The sequence below is a fragment of the Furipterus horrens genome, unplaced genomic scaffold (genome assembly GCF_987537825.1).
Source record: "Furipterus horrens unplaced genomic scaffold, mFurHor1.1.pri manual_scaffold_7, whole genome shotgun sequence".
NCBI classification, from domain to species: Eukaryota; Metazoa; Chordata; class Mammalia; order Chiroptera; family Furipteridae; genus Furipterus; species Furipterus horrens.
Window position 1 is genome coordinate 38,391,142 of NW_028327177.1, and position 24,793 is coordinate 38,415,934.

The 24,793-nt window shown below is 35.1% G+C and overlaps 1 protein-coding gene across 3 annotated transcripts in view; it reads left to right on the forward strand.

Annotated features, from left to right (window-relative positions):
* ARFGEF1 (ARF guanine nucleotide exchange factor 1) overlaps nucleotides 1-24,793 on the forward strand; it is a 108,098-nt gene that overhangs the window by 54,916 nt on the left and 28,389 nt on the right. For all 3 annotated transcript variants that reach the window (XM_090283599.1, XM_090283597.1, XM_090283598.1), the window contains 12 exons: nucleotides 1,882-1,981; nucleotides 2,087-2,226; nucleotides 2,331-2,439; nucleotides 3,100-3,301; nucleotides 7,424-7,535; nucleotides 7,880-8,085; nucleotides 8,366-8,450; nucleotides 11,106-11,277; nucleotides 13,530-13,681; nucleotides 18,700-18,828; nucleotides 19,782-19,940; nucleotides 20,190-20,340. In XM_090283599.1, coding sequence (XP_090139725.1) covers nucleotides 1,882-1,981; nucleotides 2,087-2,226; nucleotides 2,331-2,439; nucleotides 3,100-3,301; nucleotides 7,424-7,535; nucleotides 7,880-8,085; nucleotides 8,366-8,450; nucleotides 11,106-11,277; nucleotides 13,530-13,681; nucleotides 18,700-18,828; nucleotides 19,782-19,940; nucleotides 20,190-20,340 — 1,717 coding nt within the window. The remainder of the gene's footprint in view (nucleotides 1-1,881; nucleotides 1,982-2,086; nucleotides 2,227-2,330; nucleotides 2,440-3,099; nucleotides 3,302-7,423; nucleotides 7,536-7,879; nucleotides 8,086-8,365; nucleotides 8,451-11,105; nucleotides 11,278-13,529; nucleotides 13,682-18,699; nucleotides 18,829-19,781; nucleotides 19,941-20,189; nucleotides 20,341-24,793) is intronic.

Here is a 24,793-nt window from a genome sequence, read left to right on the forward strand (position 1 = left end):
CAACATCACAAAAATCACTTAAATTGGGATTACTATTTTTGTAGAGTGAATTTGGTATACAAACATTTTGTAAGTACCAATTTAACAGGAAATACTTCCAAGAAATTCCTGTCTTCTCATAGATGATAGGTTCTTACTACAAAATGGTTGTAGTAATGATTTAAAAAAAAGATCACGTTTATTATTTCACTCTGTAGTGTCCCTTTTGGGGATATTATTAGTGTAAAACAAGGGAAGCTTAGATATGCTTTTGAAAAGACTAAACATTCAAATACAGGATGAGCGGTTAGAGAAAACCCAACACCTGAAAACCCAAATTTACAAAGCAAAATTGAGATTGTTGTCAAATAAAGTTTCATATTCTGAAATTATTCACCTCAGAGTTTATATAATGTTGTTTTTCCATGGCCATTAACTTATATCTATTTCTGAAAATACAGTTTTAAATAGTCACAATTACTAACTACTTGAATGTATGTGTCTGTTGGATACTGTACAGCTGTTCTGATCTTGGAATCAAATTGGATACTGCCACCCTTATTTCCTATTCTTCATAGATTTTTATTCGGTACCTGCTTTTTATCATAGCAACCACTAAAACTCAGGTTTGCAGAATTGATGATGTCATTAAAAGGACTGTTGTGTGGTCTAACTGATCTCATATAGACACTGGACAATTTTGTGAGGCATCCAACAGATACAGTTCTCTCTGAATTTTACCTTAGAAGTTCTCATGTTACCCCTCTGACTTCGCTGTAGCATTCTGGGGCACCTTGGCAAAGTGTTAGGAACCGGCCATGAATATTTGTTGAATGCCTATTATATGCCATGTAGGGTGGACACAATGCTTGGCAAGAAAGACCTGGATTTTATCCTCTTAAAGCTTACAGTCTTACAGAAAATACTGACATTAAGCAAGTAATAGAGTTTTGTGAAAGAAAAGCATATTAAAGGGAACCTTATCCAAGTTGGGAAGAGAAATTGTTAATCATCGTACAATGTAATACGAATTTCTAGGTTCTTAATATATATGTTCTATAAGTGTTAATATAGTATATTGTTTGCTTGGCTTTGTTTTTAGTCATCCCTTCTTAAATCACAGTCACTTTTCCATAATAAATTTGAATCTAAAAATTCTTAGCTCTTAAATTGAAATATATTTAATTAGGTTAAGTCCTGTGAAGTTGACATTATTTGGTGTAAAAGAAAAGTGAGAAATAGTTTGTAGTTTTCAGACAATAGAGATTTCCACTTGTATAAGTAATGATAAAAATACAATAGTCTATAAGAATTAGATATTTAGATCCTACTTACTGTGTGGATTACAGCATCAGTTATTTTTTAAATCTAGGAACAATTAGGCTTGCCCAGTACTATAATGTCTGAAAAATACAGGGTGAGGCAAAAGTACGTTTACAGTTGTTCATATGGAAAATAATACAATAATTAATAAATAATAATACAAGAATAAACTCCTGCGTTTTGCATACTCACAACTATAGACCTGCTTTTTCCCACCCTATATGACTGATGAACAGAATATAGTTTATGTCCTCTGGAGTGTTAAAAATTAATTGTAGTTATATTAGTTTTGTAAGTATGTTCAAAAAATTATTCAGAGGAACTCCAAGTCTTTGTTGATTTCTTTTGTAGTAGTTGTGTGATAGCAAACAAATTTATGTGAAGTGCAGTGCTCCTACTGCTATAGTTTAAGTCACTCGCCCAAGTTATTTTAGTTCTGATGAGGTGGACTCAAAAGGAATTGAACTCCAGAGAAACCTGGATCCTAATCTCTGCTCTGCAGTCTTGGGATATTTAATAAGTGATCATATTTATGAATCATAAACAATATTTTAAATGGCCGTTTTTCCTTAATCACAGGTGTTCTTTAAAGAAATTTTTCTATACATTTTGGAAACTTCTACCAGCTCATTTGACCACAAATGGATGGTTATTCAGACATTGACAAGGATTTGTGCAGGTATTTGAAACTACCCATATTATCTCTTATAATGAGGTATTTAAAAGGTTAAATATACTCATACACTATATGCCCATTGTTAATAAATATATTGTATTGTTACAGATGCTCAGAGTGTAGTGGATATTTACGTAAACTATGACTGTGATTTAAATGCAGCAAATATATTTGAAAGACTAGTAAATGATCTATCAAAAATTGCTCAAGGACGGGGCAGTCAGGAACTTGGTATGAGTAATGTTCAGGTAAGAACTTTAAAAACATTTTCAAATTTAAACTTTGCTAAAGAAGTGCTATGTGTTTTGCCTAAAAGATCTTGTTTTTATTCTTATTCTGAATTACTTTGTAGGAATTGAGCCTGAGGAAAAAAGGTTTAGAATGCTTAGTGTCGATTTTGAAGTGCATGGTTGAATGGAGTAAGGATCAGTATGTGAATCCCAACTCTCAGACAACTCTTGGTAAGGTGACATTTTGAGTGTAATTCTTCATCATTTTAAGTAAGTGATACATTGGGGGATAGTTACAAATGCCATTAAGCTAGTTCGATGATGTCTTGATTTATTTAGATGATGCAGAAGCATTGTCTATAAGTTAAATAATGAGCTTTAAAATAATGAATTTCTCAAATTAGTTATCCAGACATTTTTCTTTCTAAACCTTCCTAGAACTGTTTTGAATCTTATATAAAAGTGATGCATATTTACATAACTTTGTTAAAGTATGGTTATGAAAAAATATATAAAAGCAAGTATGTTTTAAGAAGATGTAATTGTTCATGCATGTTTGACATTTATCCTTACCCAGAGAAAATCTCATAGCTTCAGGGCTACCTGGTGTTGTCTTAGTCAAGAGTCCCTTGAAGGGAAACTGGTGGTCATAAGCTGAGAGCAGACACCCAAGTAGACATTTCGCACAGCGACTGCAAAAGGAACTTTTTTATGGTGTAAATTGTACATGTATTAATGGCACCTAATATTTTATTTGTACTAAACAAATACCTAAGCAACGGTGAAATAAATCTCTTGCCAAATTAGGGATTTTTTTTTTTTTTTTTTACCTTTACATTTTTTTTTTTTCTTTGACAGAATAATAGACTGTATCAGTTTTTCTACTTACAGGTCAGGAAAAACCCTCCGAACAAGAGACAAATGAAATCAAACACCCTGAGACAATAAACAGATACGGAAGTTTAAATTCCCTGGAGTCAACATCATCATCAGGAATAGGCAGCTACAGTACACAGATGTCTGGCACTGATAATCCAGAACAATTTGAAGTCCTAAAGCAACAGAAAGAAATAATAGAACAAGGAATAGATTTGTGAGTGTGTGATTTTAAAGAGAAATGTTCTTGACTATTCCTCTGCCTGTTCTGTGCCACCATTACCCTGGGTTTCTCTACATCTTTGGATTATTTTTATTCCCTTCCAATGAGTAAAATAGGGTAAAATTCTCCTGATTTCTGTTGACGTCTAAATGAGTTCTCCTTATTCATTGTAGTCTAGCCCAACAGACCCCATAATGCACAAATTAATTTTGCACCACATTTTATATGCTGTTTTGTGCATCTGTGCAGTTTTGTGTTGTTTACGTAGTTCGGTAATAAAATCCCCCATTATATTTCCTAAGCAAGTGACAACTCAGAAAATTTGAAGTGTGACACTTTTAATAACTAGTGTTGCTCCATTATAGGTTTTATGTTTTCTCCACTGGGGTACAAATATGCTACCCTTGTTATTGATCCATTGTTACTGATTTCATTTTTGTGTGTTGATAAGATGATAATGTCCCTTTCCAACTTGGTTACTCTAATGGACTCTGAGCAGGTGAAATCAGTTTTCTCACTAAACTGTGATATTAGCCTGCTCCTGGACTATTTCCTGTCTCAGTGCTACATTCTGTTTTCCTTTCTTGTACAGAGATGCTATAAGGAAAAATGAACCTATTGGCCTTTCTCCATGAATCTATCTTCTGTAAACTGTTAAAAATCCCCTTGTATGTGTAGTTGGCTTGCCCCTTCTGCTGTAAAACATTTCTTCCTGAATCTTAAGCAATGCCTTTTAATGAATGCTTTTTTCATTATATATGTGTGTATTTTTTTTAATTGACAAGATAGATACATATTCTTTGTCATAAAACTACAAAATCTCACAAAATTTCCTCAAGAGATTGCCGTTAATATTTCATTCTAAATTTTCAGCCATTATTTACAAAGTGTCACGTGTTCCAAACATTATGCAAGGGCCTGGAATGAATGATGAATGAAACAGCCCTTGCTTATCCAGGGTTCAAGGTCTAGTAGTGTAAACAGATACTGAAAATCTACTGGTCACTCAGCAAGCACATATTTGGTAGTTGGAACTGAGTGCCAGGAACCAAGGAGACACACTGGTCTTGTCTTTAAGATTACAGTCTAAACCTGGGCAGAACATTTTTTTAAGTGGTACTGTGTAAAGTCCATAAGAGAGTGTTGTACAAAGTGCTGCCAAGGTATGAAAACTGTATGTAAAGTGCTGAGGCGTAAGAGGGAGTCACCGCAGCGCTTCATGGTGGAGGTCTCCCTAGCCTCCAGCCTCCTTTCAACCACTAGACTTGCTTTCTACTTCATACTGCCGTGGAATGCTCTCCCGTGGTTGTGCTCAGGACACTCCTTCATGACTGTTCCTTCCATGACGCCACTCTGTCCTGTTCCTTCTTCCAGTTTGTTCATGCCATCTCAGTCTTGGTCTGGGGCGTTTATCTCCTGCACACATCTTAGCATTTCCAGGGTTCTGTCCCTCAGCCTTTTACTTTTTAACTTCCCTTAGATGATTGTGTTCTTTTTCATGACCAGCTAACATCTCACTACTCCCAATTGTTATTTTTAACATACATACCTCCACTGGAGTTCAGACTCATATCTGTTATTACCTGTTGAACCTCTCTACTGGATATTGCATAGCTTTTTATACTCAGAATGTCCATAACCAAATTTATCAGTCTCCATTCTCTCCATCATCAACTTCCCAATACTTCTAACAAAAACAAAAGACAAACAGAAAACCCAATTGTTTCTGTAATTTTTTTAACACATTTTATTTTATTTTATTTTTTTTAAAGTATATTTTATTGATTATGTTGTTACAGTAGTTCCAATTTTTTCCCCTTTACTCCCCTCCACCCAGTATCTCCCTCCCCCAGCATCCCCCCCCAAGTCCGTACCCATGGTTCATAAAAAATAACTATCCCTCCCTCTCAGATATTAAGACCCTTTGTAATCTTGTAAAGGACAATGGGCGAAGGTCTCAAGCTCCTCTAGCTGCTTCAAGCTGGGTTTCTGTAATTCTTATTGAGGTTATTAACCTCAGCATGTTACTAAATTTATAAGCTAGAATTCTGGGAGTCACCTTAGATTTCCCCCTTGGATCTGCCACTAAATCCTGTTGTAAATATCTCTTCAATTTATCTTCGTCTCTCTCTCCTAGTTTTTCTCTTAAGTCAAACCATCTTCATTTCTTGCCTTCACTAGTATAATCTAATTGGTTTACCTTTGTCTGGTCTTATTTATTCTCTAGTCTTTTCTCACACTTACCTAATCTTTTTAAATGAAAATCTTAACTACTCTTTCTTCCCTCTCTGGTTCTTAGAGAATAAGGGCACAACTTGGATCTCCCAAACTCTACGCTTCATCACCTGCCACTTCTTTATCTCACCTTATTGCTCCACCAGTGAAGAGCTATGTATTATGATATGCTGTTTAATGCTTCTGTATATTAGTATGACCCTTTTTGCTCTGTCTGGGATGTTTTTCTTACTGTTTATAAAAGATGTAATCACTCTTCAAAGCTCAGCTCCACAGTCACCTTCCCCTGGAAATACGTCATGACCACCTCTGTAAATAAGTCACTTTCTCTTCTGGGCTGTCTTCTTACTTTGTGAATAGATCATTTGTTGCATTTTTACTCTTGTAATTTTTAAAAAGTCATGTTTCTTTAAAAAGAGCACTTCTAAAGAGCAGAGGTGGTTTATCCTAGTGAAAAAATGTTTGATTTTAATTTTTGTGCGTGGTGGTGGTTGAATTAAGACTTGATTGTGGAATAATTAGGATAGAACAGGGAAGGCATTTCAGACAGGATGAGAGAGAAAAGGGAGAACATTTGAGGACTATTGTTAAGCATGGCAGGTCTGGGGGGCAGGGTAGTAGCCGGAGGTGAGGTGAAAGCAGATAGTTGGCTCCAGACTACAGAAGGCCTTATTCTCCATGTAAAGGGGTTTTGTCTTGTTCCTCTTGGCGTTGGCATACTATTGAAGGATTTTAAGCAGGGGAGCGCATCATCAGGTTTCTTTTTGGAAAGATGACTTGCCAGCAGCCTGAAGGATGGATTAGAAATGTGAACAAAACAAGAAATAGGGAGGCCATTTAAGAATGCTTGCAACACCCAGGTGACAGGCGATGGAGTACTAAAGTAATTATTGGTACAATAATGGTAGAAAGTAAATGATTTGGAAAGAAAGAGGTGACATTTGAACTGGATCTCTTAAGCATAAAGGAGCGTTCCCCAGTGGGTGGAGCAGGTGGAGGGCATGCAGAGAAAATGGGCTGCAAATGCTTGGCATTTAGGGACTGAGACAGGATATGTGCAAGTAAATGAGAGAGGGGATGAGAAACTAGCTGGAGCTGTATGGAGAAAAGTTTTCTGGGGTGGTCTAATTATTTTGGATTTTATTTTGAAAACATCAAGTATCTAGCCCTGGCCAGTGTGGCTCAATTGGTTAGAGCGTTGTCCTATAACCAAAAGGTTCTGGGTTCGATTCCTGGTCAGGGCACATATGTAAGTTGCAGGTTCTGTGCCTGGTCCGGGGAAGTACGATCCCCGTCCAGGCATGTAGGGAGGCAACCAATCGATGCTTCTCCCTTGCATCTGTGTTTCTCTCCCCTCCTCTCTCTCTAAAAGCAATGAAAAAATGTCCTCTGGTGAGGATTAAAAAAAAAGTCCATCAAGTGTCTAGAGGTTTTTTTAAAAAATGAAATAGTGCTGTCAGATTATTGCTAAAACAGTCACCAGAATTCAAGTTCTATATTTTAAAAGCAGGAAACTTAGAATTAATAAGTATATGTTAAATGAGCCATGATTAGTAGAGCATTGAAGAGACTATATATATTAAAAGTATGAGAGCTAAAGTATTCATATGTTTACTTGAAGTTCATCTACTACATGATATTTTCTCATGTAGTCTGAAATGATCCATATCAGTGATAAAGATGCCCTTCCATTTGAGACATTTTTTCTAAAAAGAAAAAAATAAACATTGCATAGTATAATATTTTATACTTTCATGCATTGATTATGTTAAATAAGTTTCTGTTTTTTAAGTACTGTTAGAAAATTAATTTATTAAGGTCTTCTTTTCAGGAAGTACAAATGGTTTTCTATTTCTGATGTTTCTGTTTAACATCATCTAGATTTAATAAGAAACCAAAGAGAGGAATACAATACCTCCAAGAACAAGGGATGCTCGGCACTACACCTGAAGATATTGCCCAATTCTTACATCAAGAGGAAAGATTAGACTCTGTAAGAGTACAATTTTAGTTCATTTTAACCTTTTCTATAAAATTTCTTTTTAAGTTAATAATGTTGCATATTGTTTCCCCTTTAAAATGCCCTCCTAAGTTTGTAAGTTAAAGAATAACCTTAGGTAGTGTTAATTTTGCCTTTTAATTGTTTTAACTCAAAAGAATATGTGGACTTTTTCTTATAAACACATTTAGTGTGCTTAACTTTTAGCTTTATATTTGAAATAGTAGTTAAGCCTATAGTCAAAACCTGTGGCTCTTACAGATTTTCTGCCATTTAAATGGCTGTGTGGCAAATGTAACTTTCCATTAGGATATCAGTTTCTGTCCTTTGTTCTTTAGACTCAAGTGGGTGAGTTCCTGGGAGATAATGACAAATTTAACAAAGAAGTCATGTATGCATATGTGGACCAACATGACTTTTCAGGAAAGGACTTTGTCTCAGCCCTTCGCATGTTTCTAGAAGGATTTCGTCTTCCAGGAGAAGCTCAGAAAATTGATCGACTGATGGAAAAATTTGCTGCAAGATACCTAGAATGCAACCAAGGGTAAGCAAGATTCAAATTCAAGTACTTACTGGTTGCCAGCTATATCCAAGACACTTTGCTAGGTAGCATCAGGAGATTCATAATCTCCTGCCCCTCGGGAAATTTAGATTGACTGTGATCTGGAGGTAATAAGATAATTCCATTTAAAAAAAATGTAATATGAGCTAGAACATAAATCCTCAAAAAAGAAAATTAAAAGTACTTTGAGGTTTGCAGTGACAAATTTAAATGAAATTGTAAAACAAGAAAAGTTCATAACATGATACATTTATTTTTCCAGACAAACCCTTTTTGCTAGTGCAGATACTGCTTACGTTTTGGCTTACTCAATTATCATGCTGACCACAGATCTTCATAGTCCACAGGTATGTTTTCTTCCAAGCCAATTTTATAATAAATAATAAAAATTAAGTAAGTTCTTTTGAAATAATAGTTGAAATTTTAATCTTATTTAGTTAAATATCCCAGTTTGGTGATTGGTTTAACTTGGTGTAGTATACATTTTACAAACATAGTTTCTGGCAGTAATTGTAATTAGACTTTTAGATAGCTATAAAATAAATATATATTGGTCTGTCTTGTGATTAACAGCTGATAAAGCTTAAAATAAATTTTAATGGAAGAATATACTGTAGTTCTTCTGCTTGTACTTATTGCAACATGAAAAAACACTGTATGTAAACCATCTTTTTTTTTTTTATTTAATTTTTTTTTTTTTTTGGTTTTTCAATTACAGTTGTCCCCTTTTCCCCCAATTTCTCTCCCCCACCCAACCCACCCCCTCTGCCGCAATCATATCCCTCCCCGTTGTCCATGTCCATGAGTCATTTATATGGGTTCTTTGACTAAACCCTTCCCTTACTTATCCCCCTTCTCTCCCTCTCCCCTCCCCCCCATCTTTTTTTTTTTTAACATTTCAAATTTGAACATTAGAGTGATTAGTATAGTGATCCTTCCTGTGCCTGTTACCCAGCTTCCGTATTTATCAATTTATGGCCAGTTTTGTTCCATTTATATCCCCCTGCTCCCACAGATCATTGTGAAACAAATCCCAGGAATCATATAATTTCATCTGTAGTTATTTCCTTATATATCTTTGAAAGAGAAATAATCTATTTAAACGTAACCCCAGTACCATTACACAGAAAAATTAATAATTTTAAAATATCAGCTATTTGGAAAGTGTCCAGATTTCATTTTCCTCATAAAATTTATAATTCCTTCTTAAATATTAAGGAATATTACTTTATTTCTGATATCTACTAGCAAAACAGTTATTTTAAACAATTTAGGTATTTTTTGCTTAGTTTCCAAAAAAATGCTTTTGTATCTTTGAGGAGAATTATCTTTATAAATTAACCTGTTCTCAAGAATTTCTTAGTACTTCTTGGGGATAGGCAGCGTGTGATATTTATTATTCTTAGGATGTGAAATAAACTATATACTTATTATTAATGTGAGGTGTATTGGCAAAATTAAAGCCTGTTTAGTTTGAGATTAAATTTTGCTGTAGAGGGATTTTTGTGTGCGTATTTTGAGATGTTTAAAGCGGGTTGATATGGGAAGTAATTACCGAACACAACGGGAGGATTACAGTGAGTTGCTCCTAGTTTTAAGTACCAGAATTCAACGACTATGCATTTACTAAGATTACTTGATTTTATATAGACCTTTAAAAAAAATCATTTAAGAGTTTACTCATTTAAAATTTTCCTTTTGTCATATTAACTGACAGTGTAGTAAAAGCAGCTTATTTTCAGGGTTTTCATTGTCTAGCATAATACTTATTTTCCATGGGTTTATAAAGCACTCACTCTACATTTAAAGACTTACTTGAATATCTTTATATCGGTTTTCTGGCTGGTTTTTCGGTCTAAACCAAAAGTAGAGTTATGTTTTATACTACTTCCCTTTGTTTTTAGAATGTTGTATTTTAAAGAATTGATTCTATAAACGAATTATCAATGTTATGTGCATTTTTGTCATATTTTTCTATGCATGTGTACATTCTTGTGTAAGTTATTTTGAAGAAATATTAAAACTTCCTTTAATGTCCTTTCATAGCATCCAGAATTTCTGAACACATAATAGTTAGGGAACATTATCTGGAGAACAGTATCCTATCTTGATGGCACTAGTTTCTGTCGGTAAAGTCTGTGCTTGGAGTCCTAAACCACAGCTTATTACCTGTGGTTTCCTGTCAGACTGCTGGCTGGCATCATGTGCTGATATGCAGCCTGCAGCTGTACGGCAGCTTCGGAGTTCTGTGAAGCTAAGTGACTGGTTAGAAAATTGAACCTATGAGTATGACCCCATGTGATACATGCTTCAGGACCTTATGGATTGTAACAAAAGACATCATTTTTAAAGAACACTCTATTGTTTATTTATTTATTTCTTCACATGAGGATATGTTTATTGATTTTAGAGAGAGAGGAAGGGGGGAGGGGGAGAGAGAGAAACATTGATGTGAAGAAGAAACATCAATCAGTTGCGCTCCAACTAGGGATTGAACCCACAACCTTTTGGTGTACAGGATGATGCTCCAACCAACATAACCACCCAGCCAGGACTAAAGAACACTTTAGGAGAATCCTTCTCATTCTTAGTTGTTTTCAAAGTTAAAATATAGGTGAATTTTAACAAATCATTCATGGTTTTTTTTTCACCTAGAATATTTATAGTTAACTACCTTTATATATATATATGTATATATAGTGAATCAATGAATATTTTAAAAATTTGAGGTATATTTAGAACACATTTTTTTGTCTTCAACATTAGTAACAACTGGCTTTGATTCATGTGCATAGTAAAGTAAGGTGAATGCCAGGATGGGTCTTTTCTACATTGCTGTCATTTTCCATGAAGTTTTTGTTTTAGTGTATGTTTTGTTGAGTATTTTTCACTTCTTGTTCTCAGAGTATTTATAAATTCTCTCATATGAGTATTTTAATTCTTAAAATATGAGTAAATTTTTATGTTAATTTTTAGGAATTGTAATGGCTTTTCATTTCTAGGTTAAAAATAAAATGACAAAAGAACAATACATTAAGATGAATAGAGGTATCAATGACAGTAAAGATCTTCCTGAAGAATATTTATCTGCCATCTACAATGAAATAGCTGGAAAAAAGATATCAATGAAAGAAACAAAAGAACTGACAATCCCTACAAAATCAAGTAAACAAAGTAAGCATCCAAATCAATTGAATCCTAATTGTTTAGGACAAAAAATAGGGGTTCTTAAAAGAGTTTTTCCCTTGGGTGAGAGTATTGTTTATCTAATGAGAAGTATTATAATATAGCACTTGCTGATATGGTTGTGTTTATTCTCACATGCTGAAGATAGCTCTTACCAATGATTAATGGAAATTGCTACATAACATGCTTGAATTAGTGTGTTCAATATTCAATATGTACTTGTCCATTTAGCAGTCCATCTCAGCACAGATTTGGAGGTCAGAGAGATTGGTCAGGCAATCCCAATAGTCAGACTTCAACTTAGTCTTTGTTTCTGCCTCTTTACTATCTACAAGCAACAACATATTATGCGATCTTCATACAGTAGTCCTTCTATATCGCGGTTCATTTATCATGGATTTTTTGCTATGTCGCGGGATTTTGCGGTACTGTATACGTATGTTGTTAAAGTTACATAGGTTTAAGAGTGTAGAATATGTTTAAGAACATAAGTAGTGTTTATAAAAGTGTGGAAAAGGTTAATAAGGGAGTGGGAAAGGTTTATAAGTGTGTGGGAAGGGTTTATAAAGCCTTAAAATATATATAAATACTAAAATAAATGTAAGGTTCCTACTTCGTGGATTTTCACTTATCGCAGGGGTGTCTAGAACGTAATACCTGCGATAAGTGAGGGAATACTGTATATCATTACAGATCAACAGAAGTTGGAAGTAGGGGTGATTCAGGGAGATGGGGAAGGTTAGGATTGTGGGGTAGCTTGCAGAATTGGAAATCACTACTTCAGATGCACCACAAATTGTATCACTGTAGAGTTCCTAGAACTCTCCAGCATTAGCAGCTAGTTGTGGGCCTGGTTCCATTCTAGACTTTCTATACATGCAGACAATGGTGATTAAGTTAGATCTAGAATCTGACTACAAGAATAAGGTGCAAGGGTTGCGGCTTTAAGAATATAGCAGTAATATGGAAAGTAAGCCCCTTCCTTTCTAAGCACTTCCACTTGGGAATGAACACTTGGGCTTTACTTAACAAATTACAGTAGCAAAATTCTGTTTACAGGAGACAAGCAAGAAGGCCCCTGTGATGTATGTATTTCTAGAAGCTGTTGAAGAATTATGAGAGTCGAGGGCTAGAGAGATGATATTAAAAGGAAGAGTGAAACTGGCCTTATCTTTTGGAATAATATAGGGAATGATCCTAAAGAATTTTAGTAAGTCTTCCCTTATTTTTTTATAGATGAGGAAACTGAAGTGCAGAGGTTAGGAAACTTAGACTTACAGAATCTATGTGCTGAGAATAATGTAAAAACTTTTTTAACTCTTCTACACCTAAAATCCAAACAGTGGCAAAGCCCGATGTTGTAGTAGGCATCCTTGACTCTTGCAGTCTAGTACCAAAGAGCAGTTTACATGGGAGTGTTAATTTTAGTTCTTCTGCTTATAACATTAAGTATATTGATGAAGAGTTCATTTTTACACCTAAGTAGATGCCAGTTCTCTAATTCAGTTTTCTTCCTTATACCAATATTATTACATCTTCATATACCTCTTTCTGGCCTATTTTGCATGTGGTGGTAGTAAATCAAAGAGAAGCTGTATATGGGAAGGAGATGGTGGTGTTCTGAAATACTAAAAGCATCCTGGAGTGTCAGGTCCACTGTTTTCTTGTTAACTCAGATGATGACATTCAAACGTGTGTCATACAAGATGCTGTTTCTTCTTACATCTCTATTCCTGCGCTGTTTCCCTAATACTTTCATTGTGACAGATTTGTACCTGCTCTCTTCCCTCTTCATAGGTTTTCCACTTATCCCCGACATCTAGGGCAGGATTTTTTCTTTTTCATTTTTGAAATAAAAATCACATAAAATTAACCATTTTGAAGTGAACAGTTAAGTGGCATTTGGTACATTCATAATGTTGTACAACCACCACCTCTATCTAGTTCTGAAATATTTTCATCACCCCAAAATAGAACTGTTTCCATTAAGCAGTTACTCCAGGCTCCTTCCCACCCCTACCCCCCAGCTCTGTGTAACTGTCTGCTTTTTGTTCCTATGGATTTGCCTGTTCTAGATATTTTATACAAATGGAATTATACATTATGTGACCATTCATGTCTGACTTCTTAGGACTATTTTTTATTAGTGTTAATAGGTGTTTATTATTTTATAGCAAACCATCATAATAGCATTTTTAACTGCTTTTTAGTTTAAATGCTAAAGACGTTTGTTGCTTCAGATGTAGCTAGTGAAAAACAAAGAAGACTTCTGTATAACTTAGAAATGGAACAGATGGCAAAGACAGCTAAAGCACTCATGGAAGCCGTGAGCCATGTTCAAGCACCTTTTACAAGTGCAACACATTTGGAGCATGTGAGACCCATGTTTAAGGTAAGTTACTAGTAACTTTTGGTTGCAATATACATTTATATATAACTTTGTTAACATATTTTTTAGTTAAGGAAGTATTATGACATAGCCAATTAAGGTAGACCTGGAAGCAAAACCCATGTTATTTAGAACATGACAAATTTTTTTTTTTCTTAGAATGACAAAAGGTACGCACTATGGCAATTAATAGGTGTGTGATCTTAAGAATAGAAAGATTTCAGAGAATGATCATTAATCCTTCTCCTGGTGTTCTCTAAATGAGTTCTATTTAAACTTTTGGAGTTACCTAAAATTCCAAAGGATCTTGAGCTTCTTTTTCTCTTTTCAAAGTTTCTGGCACAGGAACTAATAGGAGGGTTTTGAGTGTGCCTGGAGCCCAGAAAGTAGAGTAAGGTGTGACAGGGAGCATTATTTATGTTTATAGATGGACCTATTAAGAGTCATACTGGTTCTTTAAAATCTGATTTCCTTTTCATTTTATTCTTTTTCATTTCATATTTTTTCTATCCTTTCCCCACATTCTGTAATAAGTGAGAAGTGTAGCATAAGGATTGTAGGGAAGTGGAGAGGAGTCTGGTTAAGCTTAAGAAGGGAAAATGGGTAAAGCACTTTTCAGTGTGTGAGAAAGTGTGGTAAGATGGGCAGTGGAGGCTAAAGATTGCAAATCAAGTTCTAAAGCAGACATGCAATGTATAGGGGGTAAAAATTGCTACAAGATTTCTGTGCTTCCTTTAGCTGTAAAATTCTAAAATTACTTCTGCCCCTACTTCAAGATGTGTGTGAGAATTATACTTCTGAAAGTTGATAAAGAATTATAGGATGGGAGGGGGTGTAAGGAGGTGATATTACAAGGAATAGTGGAGTATAACTGGTCTTATCATTTGGAATAATATAGAAAATGGTGTTGAAATATAAAAAACTTTATTATGAAATAAATTTTATAAAGCAGTTTTTTGTTATGTTATTAGGATTTTCAGTAGTCAGAGGGTAAGATCTTTGTTGTTTTTCATTACAATTTCTCTAGGTATTCAGTTTTTTCTTTAAGATTTTTATTTAGTTTTAGAGGGGAAGAGGAGAAAGAGAGGGAGAGAAACATCAATATGTGAGTGAAATATCGATCAGTTGCCTCTCGCACACGCCCCAACTGGGGACCTGGCCCACAATCCAGGCATGTGCCCTGACCTGGAATCAAACTGGAGACCTTTTGCTTTGCAGGACAATGCCCAACCAACTGAGCCACACCTGTCAAGGCTAGGTATTCCGTTTTTATAGTGAAATTTAGTGTTTGATGGCTTTTACTGTAATAAAGAAATATCTTATTGAACTTTATTTTTATTTTTTTATTTTTTGGTTTTTCAATAACAGTTGTCCCATTTTCCCCCATTTCTCTCCCCCACCCAGCCCACCCCTTCTCCCACAATCATATCCCTCCCCATTGTCCATATCCATGAGTCATTTATACACATTCTTAGACTAAACCCTTCCCTTACTTATCCCCCTTCTCTCCCTCCCCCCTCCCCCCTATGGACTGCTGTTCTGCTCTTTGTCCTATTTAGTTCGTTTGTTTGCATTGTTCTTTAGTTTCCTGTATTAGGTGATATCATATGGTATTTTTCTTTCTTTGCCTGGCTTATTTCACTAAGCATAATTCTCTCTAGTTCCATCCATGTTGTTGCAAATGGCAGGAGTACCTTCTTTCTTTCTGCTACATAGTATTCCATTGTGTAAATGTACCACAGTTTTTTGATCCACTCATCTACAGATGGGCACTTAGGCTGTTTCCAGCACTTAACTATTGTAAACAGTGCCGCTATGAACATAGGGGTGCATAAGTTCTTTTGAATTAGTGCTTTAGGATTCTTCGGGTATAATCCTAGCAGTGGAATTGCTGGTTCAAAAGGCAGTTCTATTTTTAGTTTTTTGAGGTGATTCCATATTGTTTTCCATGGTGGCTGCACCAGTCTGCATTCCCACCAACAGTGCAGTAGGGTTCCCGTTTCTCCACATCCTCGCCAGCACTTCTTTTTCGTTGATTTGTTGATGATGGCCATTCTGACAGGTGTAAAATGGTATCTCATTGTGGTTTTTATTTACCTCTCTCTGATGGCTAATGATGTTGAGCATTTTTTCATGTGTCTATGGACCTTCTGTATGTCCTCTTCAGAGAAGTGTTTGTTCAGGTCCTTTGCCCATTTTTTAATTGGGTTGTTTGTTTTCTTGATGTTGAGTCATATAAGCTCTTTATATATTTTGGAGATCAGTTCCCTGTCTGAGATATCATTGGCAAATATGTTTTCCCATATGGTTGGTTTCCTTTTCATCTTGCTGATGTTTTCTTTTGCTGAGCAGAAACTCTTTAGTTTGATGTAGTCCCATTTGTTTATTTTTTCCTTTATTTCTCTTGCCTTAGGAGATGTATCCGTGAAGATATTGTTATGTGAGATAGCTGAAATTTTCCTGCCTATGTTTTCCTCTAGGACTTTTATGGTGTCACGGCTTACATTTAAGTCTTTGATCCATCTTGAGTTTATTCTCATGTGTGGTGTAAGTTGGTGGTCTAGTTTCATTTTTTTGCAAGTCCCTGTCCAGTTCTCCCAGCACCATTTGTTAAAGAGGCTCTTCTCACTCCATTTTGTGTTCCTTCCTCCTTTATCAAATATTAGTTTACCATGGAGGCCTGGGTTTATTTCTGGACTCTCTATTCTGTTCCACTGATCTATATGTCTGTTCTTATGCCAGTACCAGACTGTTTTGATTACAGTGGCTTTGTAGTAGTGTTTGATATCTGGTGTTGTGATTCCTCCTGCTGTGTTCTTCTGTCTCAAGATTGCTTTTGCTATTCGGGGTCTTTTTTGATTCCATATGAATTTATGGAGTATTTGTTCTAGGTCTGTGAAATATGTCATTGGTATTTTAATAGGGATTGCATTGAATCTGTAAATTGCTTTGGGTAGTATGGCCATTTTGATGATGTTGATTCTTCTCATCCAAGAACATGGTATTTGCTTCCATTTATTTGTATCTTCCTTAATTTCTTTCTTCAATGTTACGTAATTTTCAGTGTACAGGTCTTTTATCTCTTTGGTTAAGTTTACTCCTAGGTACTTTATTTTTCTTGTTACTATAGTAAATGGTATTTTCTTTTTTGTCTCTGTCTCTGCTATTTTATTGTTGGTGTACAGAAATGCCTTAGATTTCTGTATATTTATTTTGTACCCTACTATTTTGCCAAATTCACATATTATATCGAGTAGTCTTTTAATGGAGTTTATAGGGTTTTCTAGGTATACTATCATGTCATCTGCATATAATGATAGTTTTACTTCTTCTTTCCCAATTTGGATGCTTTTTATTTCTTTTTCTTGTCTGATTGCTGTGGCTAGGACTTCCAACACTATGTTGAATAGGAGTGGAGAGAGTGGACAGCCTGGTCTAGTTCCTGATTTCAGGGGAATGCTTTCAGTTTTTGTCCATTGAGTATGATGTTGGCTTCAGGATTCTCATATATAGCCTTAATTATGTTAAGGTATGCTCCCTCTATTCCCATTTTGCTGAGTGTTTTCATCATAAATGGGTGTTGTACTTTATCAAATGCTTTTTCTGCATCTATTGATACGATCATGTGATTTTTGTCTTTCATTTTGTTTAGGTGATGTATTATATTTATTGATTTGCGAATATTAAACCATCCTTGCATCCCTGGGATGAGTCCCACTTGATCGTGGTGTATGATCTTTTTAATGTGTTGCTGGATCCTGTTTGCCAATATTTTATTGAGGATTTTAGCATCTATGTTCATCAGTGATATTGGCCTGTAATTTTCTTTTTTTGTTGTGTCTTGACCTGGTTTTGGGATTAGGGTAATACTGGCTTCATAGAAAGAGTTAGGGATTTTTCCCTCTTCTTGGATTTTTTGGAATAGTTGGAGGAGGGTATGAGTTAGTTCTTCCCTAAATGTTTTGTAAAATTTGCCTGTGATGCCATCTGGTCCAGGACTTTTGTGTGCATGGAGATTTTTGATTACTGTTTCAATTTCCTTCTTTGTTATTGGTCTGTTGAGACTTTCTACTTCTTCTGATTCAGTTTTGGAAGGTTATATGTTTCTAGAAATTTGTCCATTTGTTCTAGGTTGTCAAATTTCTTGCCATACAGTTGTTTGTAGCAATTTCTTACTATCGTTTGTATTTCTGTGGTATCAGTCATGATTTCTCCTCTTTCATTTCTGATTTTGTTTATTTGGGTCTTCTCTCTTTTATTCTTGATGAGCCTTGCTAAAGGCTTGTCGATTTTGTTTATTTTTCCCAAGAACCAGCTCCTAGTTTCGTTGATCTTTTCGATTGTTTGTTTAGTCTCTATGTCATTTAATTCTGCTCTGGTCTTGATGATTTCCTTCCTTCTTCTTGCCCTTTATTTGTTGTTGTTGTTCTATTTCTTGTAGCTTTAGGGTTAGATGAACTTTATTTTTAAAGTATTGTCCAACTAGGAACCAGAGATATCACTGATGTCTCAATGTAAAATGTTCAATTACAAAAAAATAAATAAGGCTAAATGATGTCCAGGGAGCAGGCTTAAAGTAAAGAAAGTAATATAACTGTTGCAAGTAGAAAATGGCTAAAGGATTTTCTTGGAAGTAAAAAGTCCATGATATAGCAAGGGACAAGGCTTGTTGAGAAGATGAGTTCTCAAGTCATGAGTAAAACTAATATTTATGAATATTGAATATCCCATTTTTTATTGATGTGAATAATTTATAAATATTTAAAATATGCCTAAGGCCTTCTGCTGAATTTATAATCTTGTTCTCGCATTTATTTAAGCCCAGGAAGTGTTACAGTATTTTTTTCCTTTTGTCTAAGAAAGCTTTCCAAATAGCTATGCTGTTAATCTCATTGATTTTTTCTCAGGACGTCCTCAAATCATTTATTGTCTGAAGCCTTAAGAAACATTAATGTAGTATTATCATGATTTTTAGTTAGCACTTGATGTCCATAATATATTTTAAATTTTAATTTTCCTAGTTGGCTTGGACACCTTTTCTAGCTGCGTTCAGTGTGGGTCTACAAGACTGTGATGATACTGAAGTAGCCTCTCTTTGCCTGGAAGGTATAAGATGTGCAATCAGAATTGCATGCATTTTCAGCATTCAGGTAACAAAGAATTTTGCCTTTGCAGCCAGTCTGGAAAACGTAAATTACTTGTACCATTACTATAGTTTAAATTAGTTTTTATGTCTGAGTTATGAGAAACTAATTTCAAGTTTACGATGCAATTTAAGTGAATCTTATGTTTAAGTTTATGAGAAGCTATGACAGACTGGGTAGTTCTATACTGATGTGTCTAAAATTCATCATAAGTTTAGTTTGCAACTTTTTTTTCAAGACTTTGAATTTCTATATGTTAATTTGAGTATCTTATTTAAATATGTTGCAAGATCATACTTATATATATTTTTTCATATTTTTATATAGGGTGGGGCAAAAGTAGGTTTACAGTTGTGAGTACATGAAACAATTTATTCTTGTATTATTATTTATGCTATATTAGTTTCCATATAAACAACTACAAACCTACTTTTGCCCCACCTTGTATTCATGTGGACACTTAACCCTAGGAACAAGTTACCTTTGAAAGAACCAAGTATGTAGTACATAATTTTCATGAAAACAGCCCCTTCTAGTAATTTATATGCTTTGTATGATAATTTAGCCAAAGCTTGCTTTCTTCTTTTAAAATCCACTTCACATTTGATTATGAATGTTAGGTCTTTAGAAGCACAGCCTAGCTGTGGTGGAAAAGCAAACTTATAAATCAGGTTTCTGTTAGTTCACACAGTACTTGAAACAGAAGTATTCAATGAATGTTTTTACTATATGAATTTATTTGTTATTAATAAAATCTTGATTTGATATCTTCATCACCTTCGGTTTTTAGAAAAATTCATTATTTTCTGTTTCATTTATTTTAAAATTTAAAAATCTTTTTAAAGGTATGTAACTGATGACTTGTTAGTTGAAAGCCTAAAGCAAGTTTGTCATTGGCGATTAAGGATCACTCTCTCATGTTTACAACCATGTAAAGTATACTTTTCTCTTTCTTATAGCTGGAAAGAGATGCATATGTCCAGGCACTAGCAAGATTTACCTTACTTACAGTGAGTTCTGGTATTACTGAAATGAAGCAGAAGAACATTGACACAATTAAAACACTTATCACAGTGGCTCATACAGATGGAAATTATTTAGGAAATTCATGGCATGAGGTATAAGCAGTTTCTTTATTTTCAGCTTCGCCATTTGGTTTATAAAATCAGCTAATTCTAAATAGTCTATCATTGATATGCTTAAGTGTTTGGGGAGAAAATTAAATAAGTACATTCAGGATAAGTACATTTAGCTTTTTATAATGATTTATAATGTAGCCTATGTTTAAATCATGGCTGCATATATTTAAATATTTTTACAAACATTTTTTACATGGAATTAATATTTTTTCTTTTTTTAAAAATAAGATTCTGAAGTGCATCAGTCAGTTGGAGCTTGCACAGCTTATAGGAACTGGAGTGAAACCTCGATACATTTCTGGAACAGTGCGAGGCAGAGAAGGATCTCTTACTGGAACAAAAGATCAGGCTCCTGATGAGTTTGTGGGTCTGGGGCTGGGTGAGCATTCTTAAAACTATTTATGAATTATCAAAAATTGTTTTTACTTGCTCAATATAAATAACTTTCTTATAGCAATGAAGTATAATTGGAGGGATATGATAAGATGCCCTGTGGCTAACATTATGAGGAAAAGCAAGATGACTGTGTAAATAATTAAATCTTTTTTAACTTGGAATAGTTTTCAACATTAAATGACCATTAGTCTTAATCTCAGACTTGGGGGTATGAGGTACAGTTTAAAGTTACCTGCTTTTAAGACTTAAGTAAATAACTTAAGTGAGTGAAGGCTTGTATAAGATGATAAATAATTGGTTTAACCAGAGAAAGCATTGACATTCAGATTTTTTAAAGGTACTGTGCAGACCTAACTAAACTCCTCTGCTAGTATGGAAACTTTTCCACAGTTCCCCGTGTGCTCAAGCTGGCCAGAAACTTTTAAGATTTAACCCAACAGAACAAAGGGAAAGAGTGAAAGTGGACTCAGAAGAACCAAAGACAATGCATTTTTAGTCCAATGGAAAAAGTACCATCAGGAAGAAGCAAAGTTTAGAATGTTTTTGACTTGTTTAGACTGTCTTTGACTTTGAATACTATACTTCTGAGTTTGAATTCTGTATATTTCTTCATTACTGTGTACAAGTCACTTTAATTCTTTGAGATTTAGTTTCCTCTTTTGCAAACTAATGATAATACCTACTTATAGAATTATTAGGACTAAATAAGAATATATCTAAATGGACTTAGTACAGTGGCTAATATATTAATGGTTCTGGATTATTCTCTAGTCTCCTTCCCCACCCTACTTGAACCAAGAAATTTAGAGACATGACTTAGAGAGTAGGAAGGAATACACCTGAGATCTAGGAGCATTGACCTTTTAAGGCTTTGTACTGTAGTAATACATTGCTGGACATTTTCTGTCTTTTTATCTTTTAGTGATTTCTCTGTTGTTGCTTGCAGTAAAATTCTTAGGAAATCCAAAAGAATTTGAACCTTGAAAAATGATCCATAGGGAAAGAAGTAAAGACCAGGACCATGTTGTGGCTTCAAGTTGGACTGAGGACAGTTAGTTCCCAGTGGTTATCCAACTGTGTCAGCCAGCAATGCAGTCTGTACCTCAGTTGTATCTTAGACACTGTGGTTCTGGGAGATGCAGGTATAGACCTAATACCTTGGTGACCCAGCAGCAGGATTTAGAACTGCCTGAGCACCTCCATGGTGACTTGTGTAACCTGGAACTCTGACTGGGAACATTAAACCTATAATTACTTCAGAAGATAGCATGAGATACAGATGAAAAATATTTACAGGCAAGTGAAATGAATGTGCAATGATTGATTCAGTAGCTTTTGAAAGGCATTTTTTTTTTGTTTGTTTGTATTTTTTAACACCTATGGAGTGTGGTAAGGCCAAAATAATGACAGATAAAAATTGCCAGAGCTCAGTTTTGCCAAGCAACAGAAGAAAGGCATTTTATCTTCTAAAAATTTAGTCAAACAAGAAATAATAATGCATGCTGATAATGTTTATTAGTATATTTGAAAGTGAGTTAAAATTAATTGATAACTATACTGTTGTGCTACTAAGTTGCAAGGATATGAAAAGAATATATAGAAAAATAGACACATTATGGATCTGGAAATAAAAATTTGAGGCTTCCAAGCCACTCAAGCAATCAGCCACACTCTTCCACTTCTCTTTCATGCTTCATTTAGGCTTTTCGTTATGTCATCTACTTCGTTTTTTGGCCTGCTCCATTCCCCACTCACTCTAGATTGATCAGGTCTCTCATTTTTGAGTCTACATTCAGGATGGAGCCATCTGTTGACTTGCCCCTGTTGGGCAGAGCCCTCCTCCCTTTAGGACCTCTCATTGGTTAACCCAGTGTAGCACCCCTCTATATCTGTGCCCTGTGACCTACTCAGACAACAAACAGGTGCTTTCTTCATCAGGATGCTATAGTCAGAATTTAAACTAGAAGAAGATATAGAACAGACAATCAAGTTAGTTTAGTTTGTATATACAATGAGGTCTGTCAAGAAAAAGTCCAGCCATTGTTAATATAATGAGAACAGTCTGCATGACATCAGTAGGACCTGGCAGCCAAAGAGAGTGGACTAGAATGTGCACGTGTGAACAATGACGACTCCACTGTACTAGTCAGTAGGGCGGTATATGCCATTGAGTGAGCATGTGTACTGTGTAGCTGTCACGTTCAAAATGAGTGAGTAGAGCAACGAATCTGCATGAAATTTTGTGTCAGAAGACCACAGCTATGGGCAGCTGGTGATTGGCAGCCTCATTGCAACAACATGCCTGCTCATGCAGCTCATCTCATGCAGAGTTTTTTTGGCACAACATCAAATCACCCAGGTGACTCAGCCCCTCTACAGCCCAGATTTGGTGCCCTGCAACTTCTGCCTTTTCCGAGAACTAAAATCATCTTTGAAAGGAAAGAGATTTCAGACCCTCCATGAGATTCAGGAAAATACAACAGGATAGCTGATAGCAATTGAGAGAACTGTGTGAGGTCCCAAAGTGCCTAATTGGAAGGAGATTGAGGCATCATTGTCCTACATACAATGTTTCTTGTATCTCATGTCTTCTTCAATAAATGTCTCTATTTTTCATTTTACATGGTTGTATGCCTTCTGGATAGACCTCATATGTATATGTATTTTTAAATAAATTAATATCTTCCTTTAGTAACAGCATTTAATAATGCAGCAAGTATTAATGCACCAATATAAATGCACCAATATAAAGTATGTACAATTAACTTACTAATCACCAAGTATTCCATGTAACCAGGTTAATAGGGCTGGGTATACATTTATCTGACTTTCTGACTGATCCACTTGCATACTTCCAGTACTTCCAGTACTTTTTTTTAATCCTCACCTGAGGATATGCTTATTGATTTTAGAGAGAGAAGAAGGGGGAGAGAGAGAGAGAGAGAGAGAGACATTGATGTAAGAGAAGCATTAATTGGTTGCCTCCTGTTTGCACACCGACCAGGGATTGAACCTACAACCTAGGTATGTGCCCTGACCGGGGATCAATCCCCCAACTTTTTTGGTGTACAGGATGATGCTCCAACCAACTGAGCCACCTGGCCAGGGCCATACTTCTTGTACTTTAATATATTCTGCTTCTACTACCTGAATTGCTCTTCATTCTGCCTCCTTTCCCACATGATCATTCTTCTAGGTCCAACTTAAATTAATATTTCTTCATATTTGAAGCCTTTCTATGATTTAACATTCCCATTCTCTTTTATCCTATCAAACTTAGTTCTGTTTAACAAAACTTGTATGCAACTAGTTTGTTTCAGCCATGAAGTAAGTAATTATTACACTATTGAAGTTGGTTGTAAGTCATGTCTCTCCTGAGGACAGGACATCTTTTTTACATTATTCAGGTACTGGAATAGAATTTGAGTCCAGCTGGTTTAAATAACATCATCTATTATGTTTGCATTCTTAAAAGTATTTACTGAGTGCCTGGTCAGTTGAGTCAACAAGCCTTTGTTGAGCATCTGCTTTGGACTTAATACCATAAGGAAGAGGGAAATTAAAAAAAAAAGAAAAATGTGTATGACTTGGTTCCTAACCTTAGGGAACTTTTTACCTGGTTGAGAAGGCAACATTAACACACATGAAGTAATTTATATTGAAACTATATGAAAGAAATTCTGATTTGAATAGTAATTATTTAAGTAAATGCTTTGTTCAGGGGAGGATACTTCATTGAGAACTCAAATTGGATTTGGTAGATAGGTGTTAGATAGTTGAGAAAATGGCCTGAATAGGGACAATATTGGCTAGAATGTTGAAGGGAACTGCCTTAAATGCTGTGCTGAAAAGTTTATACTATATCCTGGGAGTAATAGTAAGTAAAATGAAGCTGATGACTTAGGAAAATTAATCTGGCAGGAGGAGGAAGGAAAGATTGAAGAGGGGAAAAGTTAGTGGCAAGGAAAGCAGTCAGGAAACTTTCAGTTATCTGGGCCTGAAGCTGTGTCTAAACTGAGTCGGAATGGAAGTGAATGCATGGCATGAAAACAGGTCAAAGGAAAGATCTCAGAGATGATTGTAGGTTAAGAGTTTGAAAACTTGGGGACGTTGTTATTCTGTTGTCCAAGATATGGAACCAGTTTGGGGGGGAAATAAATGATTTTTTTGAATAAAAGGATGTTAGAACATACAGTTAGAATTTCCAATAAGCATTTATAAATGGGAGTGGAGATTAAATGACAGGGGATATCTAATTATATGGAATCGGGAGTCATCCTAAGAAGGGATCATTGAAGCCTGGATTATTACTGTGATTCTTAAACATTAAGAGTAATTATGCCTAATGTCATTAATTTTGTGATCTGAGTTCTCAGTGGCTCTAATTTGTGTAATTCGCAATTTATGTTTTTATAATCATGTCTGTATACCAATTA